This window comes from Triplophysa dalaica, chromosome 9 (genome assembly GCF_015846415.1).
Source record: "Triplophysa dalaica isolate WHDGS20190420 chromosome 9, ASM1584641v1, whole genome shotgun sequence".
In the NCBI taxonomy this organism is placed as follows: Eukaryota; Metazoa; Chordata; class Actinopteri; order Cypriniformes; family Nemacheilidae; genus Triplophysa; species Triplophysa dalaica.
The window spans coordinates 510,783-527,111 of NC_079550.1; the positions used below are offsets into that span (position 1 = coordinate 510,783).

The 16,329-nt window shown below is 40.9% G+C and overlaps 3 protein-coding genes across 8 annotated transcripts in view; 2 read left to right on the top strand and 1 right to left on the bottom strand.

Annotated features, from left to right (window-relative positions):
• The first annotated feature begins 2,061 nt into the window (after nt 1–2,061).
• Nucleotides 2,062–2,896, top strand: LOC130429159 (uncharacterized membrane protein C3orf80). The gene has a single exon (XM_056757578.1). The coding sequence runs from the start codon at nt 2,205–2,207 to the stop codon at nt 2,670–2,672; it is 468 nt and encodes a 155-aa protein (XP_056613556.1). The 5' UTR covers nt 2,062–2,204; the 3' UTR covers nt 2,673–2,896.
• A 225-nt stretch (nt 2,897–3,121) lies between these two features.
• Nucleotides 3,122–14,043, bottom strand: ift80 (intraflagellar transport 80 homolog (Chlamydomonas)). 5 transcript variants are annotated; one of them, XM_056757618.1, is made up of 21 exons: nt 13,943–14,043; nt 13,792–13,835; nt 13,653–13,697; nt 13,007–13,227; nt 12,432–12,542; nt 12,282–12,350; nt 11,602–11,711; nt 9,716–9,805; nt 9,299–9,436; nt 8,506–8,685; nt 8,312–8,430; nt 8,144–8,218; nt 7,740–7,903; nt 7,593–7,657; nt 7,272–7,407; nt 7,042–7,189; nt 6,801–6,972; nt 6,394–6,483; nt 5,972–6,144; nt 5,772–5,895; nt 3,122–3,972 (listed from the first exon to the last, which is right to left on the bottom strand). In XM_056757618.1, the coding sequence occupies exons 3-21, from the start codon at nt 13,688–13,690 to the stop codon at nt 3,862–3,864; spliced, it is 2,334 nt and encodes a 777-aa protein (XP_056613596.1). In that variant the 5' UTR covers nt 13,691–13,697; nt 13,792–13,835; nt 13,943–14,043; the 3' UTR covers nt 3,122–3,861. The 5 variants fall into 5 exon arrangements, with proteins under 5 accessions (XP_056613596.1, XP_056613597.1, XP_056613598.1 ...); XM_056757619.1 differs by having other exon boundaries at nt 13,787–13,835; nt 13,943–14,034; XM_056757620.1 differs by having other exon boundaries at nt 5,972–6,064; nt 13,792–14,031.
• Nucleotides 14,044–14,390: 347 nt separating this feature from the next.
• smc4 (structural maintenance of chromosomes 4) overlaps nt 14,391–16,329 on the top strand; it is a 31,770-nt gene continuing 29,831 nt past the window's right edge. The window contains exons 1-3 of one of the 2 annotated variants that reach the window (XM_056756808.1): nt 14,391–14,496; nt 15,313–15,442; nt 16,037–16,227. In XM_056756808.1, the coding sequence (XP_056612786.1) occupies nt 15,325–15,442; nt 16,037–16,227 (309 nt within the window). In that variant the 5' untranslated portion in view covers nt 14,391–14,496; nt 15,313–15,324. The other variant, XM_056756807.1, reaches the window with a different exon arrangement.

The window sequence follows — 16,329 nt, forward strand, 5'->3', positions numbered from 1 at the left end:
CAGCCGGCAGCCCCTCACGGACGACTGCCGGCAACACAAAAATAAATACAACCATAAAACATGTTCGGGTCCGGTCCTCTCTCTTCGACGGTCCGGTCGCTCGTTCTCTTTTATGCTCCCTATCTCCTACGTGATTCGAGCCCGGTGTGCGCACAGCTGGCGCTCATTCACAATTACTCACAGGTCTCGAACCATGGTCTCGCCCCGCCTACTCCACTACAGTATGATGTTCTTTTTATCAATACCGTGCCAAATGTAACGGGACGCACACCTTCCAAAACGTTTTTGGGATCATAATGTTTTTTAGCAAGTGTGAGACGAGTCTTTGTGTTCTTTTTGGTCGCCAGTGTTTTTCTCGCTTTTGAACTCTGCCATGGATGCCATTTTTGCACAGTATCTTCCTTATTGTAGAATCATGAACACTGACCTTAACTGAAGCAAGAGAGGCCAGCAGTTCTTTAGATGTTGTTCTGGGATCTTTTAAGACCTCGTGGACGAATCGTCATGGTGCTCTTTGAGTCATTTTGGCAGGCCGGCCACTCCTGGGACGGTTTACCACTGTTCCATGCTTTCTCCATTTGTGGATAATGGCTCTCACTGTGGTTCGCTGAAGTCCCAAAGCCTTAGAAATGTATCAGGCAAGAAAGGGTTATAAAGCCATTTCTATTACTTTGTTTCTCATCTGTTCTTGAATTTCTTTAGATCGCGGCATGACGTGTTGCTATTTGAGATCTTTTAGACTACTTCAGTTTGACAGGCATGTTCTGCTTAAGTGATTTCTTGATTCAACAGGTCTGGCAGTATTTAAGCTTCAGTGTGGCTAGTGAAATCTAACTCAGTTATTCAATCGATCACAGTTCATTCATGATTTACCAAGGGGGCAATTACTTTTCACATAGGGTCAGAAATGTTTGGATTGTTTTTTCCCTTAATATATAAAACCATCATTTAAAAACTGCATTTTATATTTACTCTGGTTTTCTTTGAGTAATGTTGACATTTGTTTGATGATCTGAAACATTTAAGAATGACAAATATGCAAAAAAAACTACAAATCCAGAAGGGGGCAAATACTTTTTCACACCACTGTACATTTAAATCATGATGATGAGTAGGCCAACTGAGATGTCTGGAACAGAGATAACGTTATATATGCGATGTATTAAGTTGATGTACAGACGCATCGCATCATGTAGAATAAACGTTACAATGTAAACCAATCTAAAAATCTCTCTGCAAAAGTAGAAAGAGCCGAATATATAATAAATCACTCAAAATGTATCCGTTGAAATGGTCACAAAAGTGCTTGTAAATCGATTCATCTTGTTCTTCTACGTTGGTGGTTCTGCGTCAGAACTGCCGCATAGCGGTGAACTTCAGAACAGCAGTGTTTCAAGTACCGAAAAAAGGAACCGTTTGAAATCGAACATCTACCGGTACATTTCCAGAACCGATTAACCGCGCAACACATCTACATATTCATACAGCAGTAATAGATACGCTTTGAGCTAAACGCCTTGAAGCTTTTTGTGAGATGCGTGTAGGAATCAGTCCTCAGGTCTATAGGATTGTTTTCTCTTTTTTTATTCACATAATTTGGAGTGTCCTACTTGTCTACTGCACACAGCAAAGCAGGTGGTGCTAAAGTGGAATTAAGAGTTTGACAAATCCTGTGAGCACACCAAAAATGATCATGTTTATCATTATCTCTGCAACAAATACAATAAAATGCTTCAATTAAAGTACACGGAACACCATAGAGTCTAGCGTGACATTAGAAAGCACGTGGAGGGGTGTCGAGTTTTGCTTGGTTCTGACTCTAATGTGCCCATTTAAAGCCAGAGAGAGAAAAACAGCGCCATGCATTTTTAATAGAGCGGTTTCTGAGGTCGCCTTCTCCATTCAAAGGATGAAACAATGATGATGTGCAATCTGTGGGCGAAAGAAAGAAAGAGTCATTACCTCGCGACAGGAAGACTATGATTTTATTACATTGATCTGTAATTCAGTCATTTCCAATAAGTGATGCAAGACACAGCACCAAAACTCACTGACCGCTCTGTGCAGCCGGCGGGGGCTCGCTCGTGATAATCGCCGAAAAATGAGTAGAAAACCCACATCCTAAATCAACAGATCATTATCTGGGCTGGACTTCAACGGACAGCACCGAATAACCCCTCCGCTGGATCATCTCAAGCTGAGACATGAGTCTGAGGACGTGCCTGGGTGTAATGTCTGGGCTGGTGAGTTTCTCCTGCGAAGCTGTGCAGAGCTGTGGAGAGTCGCGATGTGTTGAAGGTCAGCGGTGCTGCCCGTCCAAGGAGAACGTCACAGCCTTCCAGTGCTGCAAACTCCCTCCGCACACTTTCCTGGAAAACCTGGACTGGGTGGTCCGCAAGCTTTCGGGTCTCTTGATTCTGATGCTGCTCTTCGTGGTGGGTTACTTCATTCAGCGGGTGGCGTGTCCGCGTCCCCGCCGCCAAACACCCGAGGAGCCGTCACTTCTGCACGGACACGCGTCCCAGGACTCCCTGACGGGAGACTTTAGCTCGCCGGTTCTGCTGCTACCCACATACGAGGAGGTGAAATATCTGCCAACATATGAGGAGATCATGATGGAGGTGAATGAAAACTCAATAACAGGACGGACGAGCGATCTCCAACACATCTAGAAGAGCCCGAAGCTCTCTTTAACAAACACACACACAAACACACACACACACACACACACACTGGTTTTCGTGTTGGAATAGTGCATGATGAGCACTTTCTTACATGAACACTTTACTCCGACTGTTTTTCATAAGCCATTCTGGACGGTTCTGACCTGGAATTCAATCTACAATCGTCTTGTTGTGAGTCAACTTAGTGCGCATATATTATTCTAAACAATGAATGTTTATCTTTTAAATCTTTCATTATAAAACCTTGCTCCTCGTCTAAAAATAACCTTTCATCGGCTGACATTTCTCAACTCCTCCCCTGCTACCAGCGGTCGATACAGAGACTTGTTTTCACCATCCAAAGAGAAACCAAATGTCTCGGCCATTGATGTGAAAGGTTCATTTTGTTAACATGAAAAAGAAGGTAGCAGGAAGTGGGAAAAAAATAGGAGACCTAATGAAATGAAGTGTTTTTGTTTATTCTGTAAATATGAGACAATGTTTCTGAGCCCAAAATAAAATGTAAAGGAGAATATAACAGACGTTCATCTCGCTGCTGCCTGTTCACTGCAACTCATTTGAACAAAGTCTGACGATGATGATGATGATTGAAAGCAGTCTGTGATGATTGGATTACTGTGACACACACAGATGGTGCTGTAGTGAAATCTTCCACAGACCTGCATAAACATCCACTCAACATTCTCTCATCCACACTGTGGACACTTTGCAGGAAAATTAAAGCATTCAGTCTATTCTAGAGCGACGTGCTCGATCGTGAGGATGGAAACTCAAAAGTTTGTCGCTGCAGATTTAAATTGGGTCGGTTAAAGTTTCAGTCAGTTTGACACATGTCCTAATCTTTTGTTTACAGTGTAGCCAAGTATTTCATTCACACTTTCCCTATTTAAGCAAAAAGGTGTGTACATTTACAGATGAAAACCATACAATTGTAGACTAACACAAGAGTGAGTATACTGTTTTATGATGAACTCTCACGTCTTGTCAATACAACAAGTTAGTGAGAATCTGCTGCAGTACATCTCAAAGAACATCGAGCGAACAATGACGGATTACACATACACACATTGAGAAACTACATTTATTCGAAAAATAACCATCAAACTTCAGGTTCCAGTTAGAAAACAGATATGCTGACAGCTTTGAGATTTTGAACCGAGTCCTCAGATCACTGTGATTAGCGTCGGATGGACACGCTGCTTCTGACGGACGAGTTCGCTGCTTGTTCACGCTCTTTAGCAAACTCCATTTCAATCTTGGCCTGAATCTTCTGCCAGTCCACCTCAACCTGAACACAATCCAGACAAATGACACAAATCTCCATCAGAATAACTCAACACAAAAGTGTATCATTGACAGCTGGGAAATGTTTTGGGAGTAACAGCAGAAGTCAATCACTCAAAGCTCAAGCAGCATCCTTTTCTTAATGACCCAGAGAGATCTTTGTCATGTCGGGGGCGGGGCTAGTCTTTATAGACCTCCTCAAGTTTCCTGTGATCTCTTCGGTGTACTTGGTGTTCAGGACCGAATTATGGTCTGTACACAGGCCATACTGTCACCAAAATTATTTTGAGTTTCTTTATAAAATGAACACTGCATGCATTTGTAGCTGTTGATGCTGGATTCCACCACAACCGTAGCGCTGTTTCATTATCAGCGGAGTGAGGCACTCCAGCGCTATATTTAGGAGATATAGTCCTTGTATTTTGTGGATGTTGAGGTAAATATTGTTTCTTTTGCATCAAAGTATCATCAGTTTCTTGATTTTTCATCCCATCAGTGTAATGTTTCACACACAGTATTAAAGGGATAGTTCACCGAAAAACTGAAATTCATTTAGTCATTTCAAACCTGTATGACTTTCTTTATTCAGCAGAACAACAAAGAAGATATTTTATAGATATTTTTATTTTATTTTTATATTTATTGTTATATTTTATCATAAATGTTAGATTTATGATTTAAAAAAGCATGCTTATTTAAGCTTAGATAAACTAAACTTGGCTATGTACACTGTAGTAGGCTTGTGAGACATGTTTTTATTGCTCTTATGCTTTTTGTTGTCCTAATGTTTGCCCAATTGCTTCCATTGTTTACCCAACTTGTAGGTCGCTTTGGATAAAAGCGTCTGCTAAATGACTAAATGTAAATAAAAGAGAAAAAGGTTTAATGATGAAGATTTATTTCCACAGCCTTCTTTGGTCATATTTACGTAGGGTATGAATGGTTGTAATCACAACTGTATATACAAAAAAATCACATTTGTGTGAGATAGTATATTACTATTGTAATCAAACAATCAAATGAATCAGAAATGATTGCATTCCAAAATTCATTGCGTAGAATTGTCGGTGTGAAATTGCACTGCGTCGCACCCGTCCCTTACCATAAAAAAACATCATTCTATGCTTCATAATGTCTATCACAATGCAGTGCTGTGTGAGGATTATAAGAGGACAGTGCAGATAAACAAAGTTGTAGTAAAGACACGTCTGTATCTGACAGCACGAGAAGACAAACACACGCAGGTCTCAGGTCTGAACATCATGTAACTGCACAACACGTGGTCACTGTCCTGTGTAACCGAGGTGTGGATGTTTGGGAAATCAATCAAAATGTTTTTTTAGTTGGCACTTGTGAGAATCTGGATTTCGTCCTGTCCTCCACAAATACTGCATCTGTGTTTATTCCAATATTCATCATATGTATTCTTATTATTCACTTCTATTCATAATATTTGCCTATGGACGATTGTTTTGTTATTGTAATATTAAATATGTAATCATATCTGATTAATCAGGAGGAATAAGACTAAACAGAATGTCTGGTGATTTTCCACTGTTTTGGTGGTTTTATATGACGCCTCCTGATGCAAACTTATAAGTATTAGTCCTTAATACAATAAACTTTGGACTCTGATTGAACAAGCACTTGTGTCTGTGTCAAACTTTGTCTCCTGGATCCAGAAACTCTGTGTGTTCCGTCGACTAGATTCTTCAACCGTAGAATATTGTTAGACAAGGGGACATAAGAAGTTTACATTCTTTCAGCACTATATGCACTATATAAACACAACACATTACTCACCCCCTCAGAGTACTGCAGGAATCGCTTGTTGCTTTCCTGTTTGCTGAAGTCTCGCAGGAACTTCTGCCTGTGAGCGAGCACCGTGTCCACATGAGTCTTGTGTTTGACGGCCAGCTCCAGAGCTCTGCCGAGAGAGAGAGACCCTGTCATCAGAAGCGCACACACAGACAGATAAGACAGATGTCTGGAACACTACGCACCTGTCCCAATTGTACAGGTTGATGTGTATCTGAATAGCGTGGTAAATGAGATTGGACTGGAGAAGCGTTGACTCCGCCTCCTGCACATGACCACTGAAGAGAAGCGCATGAGCCAGACAAGAGTCTTTAGACGGCAGATCCTTCATGAAGTTAATATACTGCACCTTATCAACCTAACACAGACAATGCAAACACTGATTTACATGTGTTAAACCACTAAAACGTACCATAAACCTCACAGCTAAACTCCACAAAGTTACTATTCTGACCATTAAACGTCTGTCAAATAGAAGTCTATGGGATGGTTTCATCTGTTTGATTATTAGCAGGTCAAATTATTCCGGAACTGAAGACACATGAATGATTCATGTTAGTAGTGTTACTGAATTTCTCCTCTCACACTTGATCAGTAGAGCGTTTACCTCTCCGATGGCTGCATAAGCCACTTCTGCCGTACTGAGCTCTCTGCTGGCCATTGACATCCCTGCCAAACACGACCAGAGTGTCTGATCCTGAACAACACAATCACATCAATCACTGTGTGCTCATGAAATCTATATAATTATAATAAAGCAAAAAGAAATGAAACAGCAACACCAGCGGCAGTGCTGCCCTCTTCTGGAGTAACATGCCTTCTCCTGAGGAGCTTCTTAGAGACCGGCTATATTCAACAATCACACACACACACACACACACACATCCTTCTGTGAGATTCATAAGCTTGTTTACCTGTGGTGACCTCAATTTTGGTTGAGTTGGTGTGCATTCAGGTTTAAGCCACACACACACACACACACACACACACACAGCAGTAAGAGTGAAAATAAACCTTAGCGAAGCGGCAGAGGCGGAGGGCATCATCCCAGCGGGCACTGCTAGCATATTCGTGCAGTAGTGTGGGGTACGGTGACATTCCCCTGCACACCAGAGATCCATCCACCCGTCTCACCTTCAACTGAGTGCCCACATAACTCAAGACCCTAGGAGGCCGACTGAACTCACTGCAAATCAAAAACACACATATGACAATCCTCACAGCATGTCCTGAGCATGTGCATGCGTGCATCTACCTGTTGTCTTTAGTGCAGATGGTTTTAGGAAGCAGCTCTTTGTCCACAAACACAACAGCAGGGTAACACCACACTGTCAACTGATTCTCCTGAACGCCACACAGGAGGTTTGCCGAGTCGTTCCAGCACATGCTGTCCACCATGGAACCTGACGAATCACAACTGCACATCATCATAACTGCACAACAAACACACAGCGCTGGTGAAGAAAATTAAGGTGTGATTCTTACCAATCTTACAAATGCCCTGAGCCCGGCCCAGAGTTCTCACTGAGGTCAGATAGAGATCACGGTTCTTATCCATCAATGCCATGCGTCTGTCGTGAGGTGATCCACATTGATCCAGAGCCATGAACATCACCTCCATCTCAAACAACACACACACACAAGTAGACAAATAAAGTGCACGCTTAACAACGCAACACTAACAGAGAAGACTTCTAGAGTTCTGCATGCTGATTGGAGGGGAGGAATCATCACATCATGTACAGTGCATTCAAGATTTACACATGTTTATCTGAATGCATTTGACATCCGACACCATGACTGTACCTTGTGAATGAAGGGTTTGCCGTCACCGATGGGTTTTCCAGTTAACACTTCAAACAGAAATATGACTGAAGGAGAGAGAGAGACAGAATGAGATTGATGGATGAATCAAGCACAAGCGCCACGCTGTATGACGTGCATCCACCACACCTCGCTCATCTGTGGTGTCTCGTATGGCCATGGTGTCGTTACTCAGAGAGACAGACTGAGAGTTCAACATGTCCATTCTCACGCCGGGACTCTTGGGAGATGACACCAAACGTCCCTCATACGAGTACACGTAAAGCTCTGCTCCATCCACCAGGAGAAAATATCTGAAGACCAGAAACACAGTGACACATGATGAGAGAACATCACACTTACCATCAACATCATCATCATCACAGATCCCATTGATCTCCACGGGCATCATCATCATCATATTTCATTTTAAAACATAGAACTATGAATGATGAAACTAAGCTGATGATTCACAACTAGCAGAACAACCAATGGCACACAGCACCATCAAACCTTCTCATTTCTTGTGTGGACAGACGGATGTGTATTCTCACCTCTCTGTCTGGTGGATGAGACTGACCATACCATCCTTCAGTTCAAATATCAGTGGAGTGTTCCAGTTCTTTACACTACAACAACATCACATTCATCGGTTTAGATTTCCTCCAAACGCCATTTGTAAAGGAGCAGTACTGAATGTAGTAGCGTCATGTTTCCAGTACCTGTAGACGTAACACTGGAGCGATGTGCTAACAACCAGATGTCCGTGACCTAATGTCGCTTTAATGACCCGATCTCTAAACTCCAGAACATCTACCGCATCATTGAACACATTCCTCACCTACAAAAAACATAACGTGATAAACAAATGCTCTTAACTTTCTCATGTGGCCAGCACATCTGCGCGTTTGTGTACCTGCATGGAGCGTCTTTTTGTGAGCGTGATCTCAAAGTTCTTCCACTCCCATCGCTGCTCGATGACGTGAGCAAATAACACGTGTCCATTTCCACACGCCGCCGCCAGCTGAGTGCCGTCTGCAGACCATGACAAACTCAACAAACTCCCTGTGCTCTGCTTCTCCACAGAGTATGACCACTGACACACACCAAGAGAGAGATTTCAAACAGAAACAAGTGCAGTCCGTGTGTGCACATAACCAACACCCTATCATAATAAAGATCTACCCGTGATGTCACTCAGAAAGAGGTCAGAATAATGAAGTAAAGAATAGGACTCCACACATATGTGACCCTGGAAGACAAAACCAGTCTTAAGTAGCACAGGAACATGTTTAGTAAAAGACAAAAATACATTGTGTGGGTCAAAATGATCTATTTTTCTTTTATGCCAAAAATCATTTGGATTTTAAGTAAAGATCATGTTCAATGAATATATTGTGTAAATTTCCTACCTTAAATATATAAAAACTTAATTTTTGGCCTGCCACAGTTCCCCTGATTAACAACTTCAAAGGCAATTTCTCAATATTTAGATTTTTTTGCACTCTCAGATTTCTGAGTTTTAAATTCTTTATCTCAGCCAGATATTGTCATATTCTAACAACTTACATAAATAGAAAGTTTATTAGTCCATCTTTCAGATTATGTAAAAATCTCAATTTCGAAAACTTGACCCATAAGACTGGTTTTGTTGTCCAGGGTCACATAATGAGCGAGAGAGAGAGAGAGAGATAATGGTGAGCTCTTACCCCAGTCCTATCACACAGTCTGAGAGTATGAAAAGAGCCCACAGCGAAGAGTTCACCATCAGGAGCCCAGCACACAGACGTGACGGGATATTCATGAGCAGAACTGGAGAACAGCACCCGTCCATAACTGTCCCACACCTGAAAATCACACACACAAACTCAAAAACAAACTGATGACTGGAAGCTAACACTCCATCAACTATAATACCATGTCTTTGGTTTGCATCTCTTTACTACACTAAGTGTACTTGAAGCTGCTATGCGACAACGCAAACTGTGAAAGCGCTATAGAAGTAGAATTGAATGAATGCTAAAACAATCAGGTATGTCTGCTGATAATAGACAGAACAGCAGTGTTGACCTGAACAAAAGAACACACACACAGTAAGTTAGTGTGAAGTATGTACTTGTGCTCACCTTATATTTACAGTCTTCAGCTCCTGAGAGAATGAGGTCATTGACTACACTCCAGTCCACTTTGAGAATCACACCATCATGAGCTTTCCACTGACAAACACACACAATCTATTAACTAGCGTATGGATTCATTCATACATGTCAGTCACAGCTTTAAACATCAAATATATATACATAAACTTATATATAAGATTTGGGTTATAAAACCTAATGTGGCAACAAATAAAATGATCATAATAAACATAATTATGTTCTCAACCTTGGACCAAGCATCATTTTATAATAAGAATGAATTATTAGGTATTTTATAAAAAAAGTCAACTGAAAATATTCTGAAAAAAAAACTATTAGATGTTCTTCAAGATGATCTCAATTGACAAAAAATCATTGACAGAATATTAATGTATAATAAAAATGAAGAAATACTGGAAGAAAGAAGTGTCAAGGATTGATATTCTCATCCTCCGGAACATTTGTAAAAGACACAAAGGCCTTCTGTTTGATATTATGTGAAAAAACCCACCTTTAACAGTCCCTTTTAAATGTCTTGCTGGTTAAATGATTACTATTTATTTGTCTAGACAAAAACGTAATATTCTCTTGTCATGCTGTGTCCACGACTTTTTGCAAGCTCATTACTAATACTATGGTAGTTTTCTGCATAAAGAAATGGACATGTATAATATGTCTCATTATGCATGATTATTAAAAACTTGCATTTTTAACAACTTTAAATGGTCTTAAATGGTTACGAAATGATCATGTTCAGGCCTTTTTTGTAAAAAAAATTTGTCAAACTGTCAGTAAAAGTTTTGAAATGAACGTTCTTAACATGTCACAACTTGTGGCTTGAATACATTTTCATTTTTTTCAGATTTAGTGAGAATCACCCATTTTCCCACTGGCTGTTTGTCTGATTTCACTCATTCTTTCCATTTCACATGTTGCACATTCACGAGTTGGCCTATGCAGATAATGGTGTTTGTTTGAGGGTATGCGTATTTGGCGTGCTGTCGGGGAGAGGGCTTCGACTCGTTCATTCTTCCGAGCTCAGAGCACTCCCCCCCTGTCCGGGGTGAGGGCTCCGAATCCAGCATTAGCCTGAACCCGGAACACCCCCCCCCCTTTTGTGTCCTGCTGGAGACAAGGGGCTCCAGGTGAGGAGCCGGGGTGGTGGTGGGATGCTTGAGACTGAAGAGAGAATGAAGGTAGGATGTCTTGACTATTTATAGAGGCTCTCTCTCTCTTGAACTGATAGGTCAGGTGCTGTGATTGCGTATAGCGGACCAACCAAGTTAATTATCTGCTCCTGCTCCTCCCGAACTTAATTAATTAAACATCATATCTAGTGATGATGAATTATTGCTCAGACAGTAAAACAAAGTAACTTACAATGAGATTTTGAATGTTCCATATTCTAAAAGAATGCTTTTCCAATCGAGTCAAAGGAAGTCACCTTGTCATATATCCTACAGAAAAAGCAAAAACCTCTACCATATATGAATTATCAACAAAATTGAGATTTGCCGAGCCCCATATAAGAAACAACACGACTTCATTTGAAAAGAAATCCATTTGTTTGTGTTTAGTTAAGGAAACGTGTGTGATGACATTTAAAAAACGACTTAAAACCCATCTCTTCTGTGAATACTTGACAAACAAGTGAAAAAAAAAAGAAAAAAGCACACTAACCCTTTCTCTCAACAGGTACTGGTCTAGCTTTTGTTGAAACCAGTAACTTTGTATGGGCACTAATGTATTATGGCTCCTGTATGAACTATCGCTTATTGCTCCTAAACTCTTTGTAAGTCGCTTTGGATAAAAGCGTCTGCTAAATGACTAAATGTAAATGTAAATGATGACAAGAGGATGAGTCCTTGTGTTACCTGCAGGAGTTTGGAGCTGGGCTGCAGTGGTTTGATGATCAGTTGTCGACCTGACGTGTACAGAACCCTGCTGGAGTCTGGAGACCACGCCACCGAGTACACCGCAGACCCTTCACATGTCACAAACACATCTTATGACTGAAGAGTGTTGTGCGATCACACAGTTCATGAGAGAGATAGCACAGCACATACACATCGAACCCCATGAAAGTAGATGTACACGGGTAAAATGTATGTTTCGAGAGGTTAAAGAGCATCTTTAAACATGATGATGTCATCATCACACATACACTGGTTCATCCCAGTTTCCTTTCCAGCTCTTCACCACACACGTCATGATTGCTGTGTTTTTCATGAAGAAATCCTGACTTGAGAGTACAGACATACATTTTACAGTACTTCATTTCGAGTGTTTTCTATACATTTAGATTATATTCAATTCTTTCGATATTCTGCATTCTGTTGGATGCTGGATTTGTATTGTCTTCACAAGTAGAAATGAGTTTGCATTGGTCTTGTTCTCAAGGTTTGTCTGCTGGATCGATCAATGTTTGCGTATAAACAATTTGAAATCTCACTACGGTATTATTTTGGATCAATAACAAGAATGGATGTATTGACATGATTACAGATAACAATTGGTGAGAATGGTCTTGTGCTTCACTTGATTGTGTTTGTACCTTGTTGGGCGAGAGTAGTTCTCAGCATCCCGCTCTTGGACCAGATCTTCAGCTGTCCATCTTCACCAGCTTAAACACATGAAGAAACCTGTCAGTCTATGACTGAAGAACACGTCATCATTCAGCAGAAGACAGATGTGCACCAGTAACCTGTGATGAGAGCTGTGCCATCCTGATTCCAGCGTCCTGCCAGCACGGCTCCTTTATGACACTCTATGCTCTTCTCAATACGACCAGACTTCGACACCAGATGAAGTTTACCTGCACAACACAGCGACACCTCTTAGAGACAAGTCTCTAAGCTGCTGCATACAGATCCATACATTCACAATCATAATACATCAGTTTATATTGCAAATCAGCACCTTTCTGTCGTCAGTCTCTGCAGAAAAACATAAAACACTGTTGACATCTCTCCAAACACTTCTGCTTTTACTCTTATGACTGTCAGTAGTCTTCCCCACTCACACCATACTGCATGTCGTATCATGATGATTAATGATGATTTATAATTATAAACATTGACTCTAGCGTATCAAGAGTGATCTCACATGATTGTTACAAAAAGGTTCTGAATTTATATTGACATTTCCTACTGATGACACACTAAAGCAAACCTTTGAAAAAGACTTTTGGGTGAACTGTTCCCATCAACATTCAGCAAAAGCATTCAAAGAAAGTGTGTACAAGTAGGTGTGAAAGAACAGATTGTCGATGTGTTTTACCATCAGTGCTGGTAAGAGCAAAGATCTCAGACACGGCTTGTTTCTTGCCGCTGACGCTCTTGGGAAACCAGTGCAGGTCGATGGGATAAATGTCATCCTGAAGCTTGACCACAACACTTGTGTCTCCGGTGAGCAGATTCCAGCGCAGTATCTGATGATCATCACTACACGAGTAAAGTTCATCCGCCGTGGTCCAGCCTACACAACTCACAAGATCTCTGTGTGTGCATCGGTCAAGGCACATGAACACTGACATTCATTCATTCATTACAAAAGAAAAATGTTTAGCAAGCTGCGGTATTTCAAACCATTCTCTGACATCTAGAAACACTAAAGAGAAGCATTAAGTACGATGACACAGTTTCCATCAATCTAATCTCCTGTATAACTTGCAGCTTTGTCAATAGATCTGGATCAGAAAGACTTGGTGTGACAAAAAAACGTGTTTTGTGTTATCTTTCTGATCTCGTAATCTGATTGGTTAAGATGTTTGAGAGGACTCACAAATGTAAAACCAGCTTAACCAATAATATTAGTCGAACTGACAACAACATGTCTTTAGGCAGCATGATGTGAGAATTCAGATTTCATATATGCTGACATGAATGATTGGTGCTGCGAGTGTCAGCTCTAAGGGTAAAGGATATGTTTGGGCTCCTTTAGCACTGATGTTTTCAGTCGCATTCTTTCCCTGCATAAGGTTCATAAGAAAAACAAAACGCTTAATATCCGTCAGGTCATTATGAACAGTTTCACAGACAGCAGAAGAAATGCGTTCACCTCACCGAATGCGCCGTTGCCACGGAAACGCGTTTACTGTTTACGGTTCCTTAAACATAAAAATACACGTAAACTGATCTAAACGCTGCCTTTGGAGAGAAGAAACTCTTCTGACTAAACACTGTCCTCCACCAGTATCACCCACACTCTTCTTACCTTTAGATTATATTCATAAATCGACTATTTTGCTTTCTACGTAGCACAGCAACAATAGCATACTCGGCGTAGTGGTTTGTACGCGACGTCACTCGTCTCGCGAGATGTAGCTCCAAGCCACAACCGTGGTTCTGAGGGCTCAATTCTCGCGAGACAAGACTTCAACTTCAAACGATCTGGGCGGGGTTTGTTGTAAGTTTTAAAAGTATGATAGGCAGTTTGCGCTATACTTGATGACTCTGAATACTCACGTTTTGTTTCACCTTTTGATTCACTTACATATTTCTTAGGCTCGTGAAATAGATATGAGCAACTTAAGTAGAGAATTAAATGGACCTGTACGTTATGTCAATAAAGATGACAAGAAAAGTTACATTTTCTACTGCAGATGGACTGTTAATTCTGAAGAATGTGATTTTTTCTGTAGTTTACATGTCTACTGTTTTGAGCTGTCAGACTCACGTGATCGACGCAGAGCGGCAGACTTCCCATGATGCACCGCGCGGATTATAACGTATTCGGGTTCGTCCTCTCAGTTTACGCGCCATTTATGAGTGAGTTTTGACTACTGTGAGTTGCACGAGCTCACATTTGCTCTCATTTTTACTCGATAAACGCTCGATATTAGTGGATTCATTTCTGTGGAGCTTAATATCAGATTTATAGCAAAGAGTCGTAAGTAATATAGACTGAAAGCCAGGTAAGTGCGACGATTATTACGAGGTGTTGTTATTTAGTACACTGCCGCTTTATCTGGTAAAAACTGTGACTCCGATGGCATTCATTCATTTAATGTTATATCGTTCAATAAATCTAAAGAAAACTCAAAAGCGGTCTTTCATATTTTAGTGTCGCTTTTAACTTTAATCACCCGGCAGAAAACCGTCTTTTATTTGACTATCGTTTCCATTATTATGAAGTGTTTATTTAAGCCACTTTGAAACAGTTGAAACAAGCTCCATGAGCCAATAATGAGAGTTTAATTGTATTATGTTAGTATTCATTTTTTCTTACAAGCCACGTCTGAAAATAAAGCTGATAACATTTGTATTATATTGTTGCTAATGCTATTGCTACAACATCACTGTCATTTGGTGTAAATGTTTGTCTTTATTATGTGATTTAGACGTGTAGAGTTAAATGACCTGTCGCATGAAACGCAGCTTTTCAAATGCTTCAGCGTCAACTCTTCCGTGCACTATAATCACACGTCAGATCATGTCGTGTTGTTTAGTTTGTAAGTTAGTGCCGTAAGTTGTCAACTCAGTGTTTTGTCTTTGTGTGATCAGTGTGTCTTTTGGTTTGGAACATGTGTCAACAAAGACAAAGGAGACACGGTTTTACTGACGCATACTTTTCAAACCGTTCAGGTGCTTTGAATCATGCCTGTAAAGACAAGCAAGAGCTCGACCGCTGCCAAGAGAGCAACTGAGGATGAGTCCGACGATGAGCTCATCACAGCCGGCAGAGCCGCGATTGACCCCCCGCCGCCACCGCACGGTGCGAAACACGTTTGCATATTGTTGTGCACGCCTGATCGGGTGGCATCAGTTTAGAACTATAAATCACTTTAAAATGTAACATTCTGCTTAATTTATCTATTATTACATATAGGAATCTATGGTCTGGAAAAAATTGACCTGTGTTTATCTATTTTATTTTAAATGTATGCTTATCTGAAAGTAACATGCTGTATGTATGTGTATGTGTGTGTGTGAATTGTGCTCAATGTGTGTGGATTTGTGTTTTATGCATGTGTGCATGTCTGTATTCTGTGTGTTCACTTTTTTTTTTAGCTTGTACAACTTAGTGTTACTGTATCATATTTTAATATACCAAAACTGTACCACTTTGACTTCAATTAAAATTGTTGCACCGACATCCGGGTAATAGACAAGTATACCGTAAATGTGCCCTATGGTGTGACGGCACAATTTTTCACAAGTAAAAATGAAATCACGGTCAGGTTCACTCACCACTAGTTCTTTTGTGTTTGCTTTGTGTGTCTCGGCCTTCAACACACTCTCACTGACAGAGATTGAGCAGTGATACAGAGTTTTCAGTGCAGTTACAGTCTGTTTTGTAATGTTGTAGATGTGGCTGTGGGTGAGTCTGCTGAAGCACTTGATAATCGCAGTCTGGAGGAGATCTTGAGCAGCATCCCTCCTCCTCCACCACCGGCCATGAGCTCAGAGCCCGGCGCTCCACGTCTCATGATCACACACATTGTCAACAGAAACTTTAAATCATACGCTGGCGAGGAGATCCTGGGGCCGTTTCATAAGGTACAACCATCTCAATGTTATTGTGTTTGATATCAAAGCAAGTGAAGTGTTCTGCAAACAACACATGCTCCAGCTTTTCAGATACTCAAAAATGACACCAGT

Excerpts from the sequence above, each read along its gene's own strand:
- LOC130429159 (XM_056757578.1), top strand. The coding sequence starts at position 2,205 with ATGAGTCTGAGGACGTGCCTGGGTGTAATGTCTGGGCTGGTGAGTTTC.
- ift80 (XM_056757618.1), bottom strand. The coding sequence starts at position 13,690 with ATGCGACTGAAAACATCAGTGCTAAAGGAGCCCAAACA. Across the intron at positions 8,431-8,505 it reads CAAAAAGACGCTCCATGCAG|GTGAGGAATGTGTTCAATGA; the intron begins GTACACAAACGC and ends TGTTTTTTGTAG. Across the intron at positions 8,219-8,311 it reads CTCCAGTGTTACGTCTACAG|TGTAAAGAACTGGAACACTC; the intron begins GTACTGGAAACA and ends ATGTTGTTGTAG.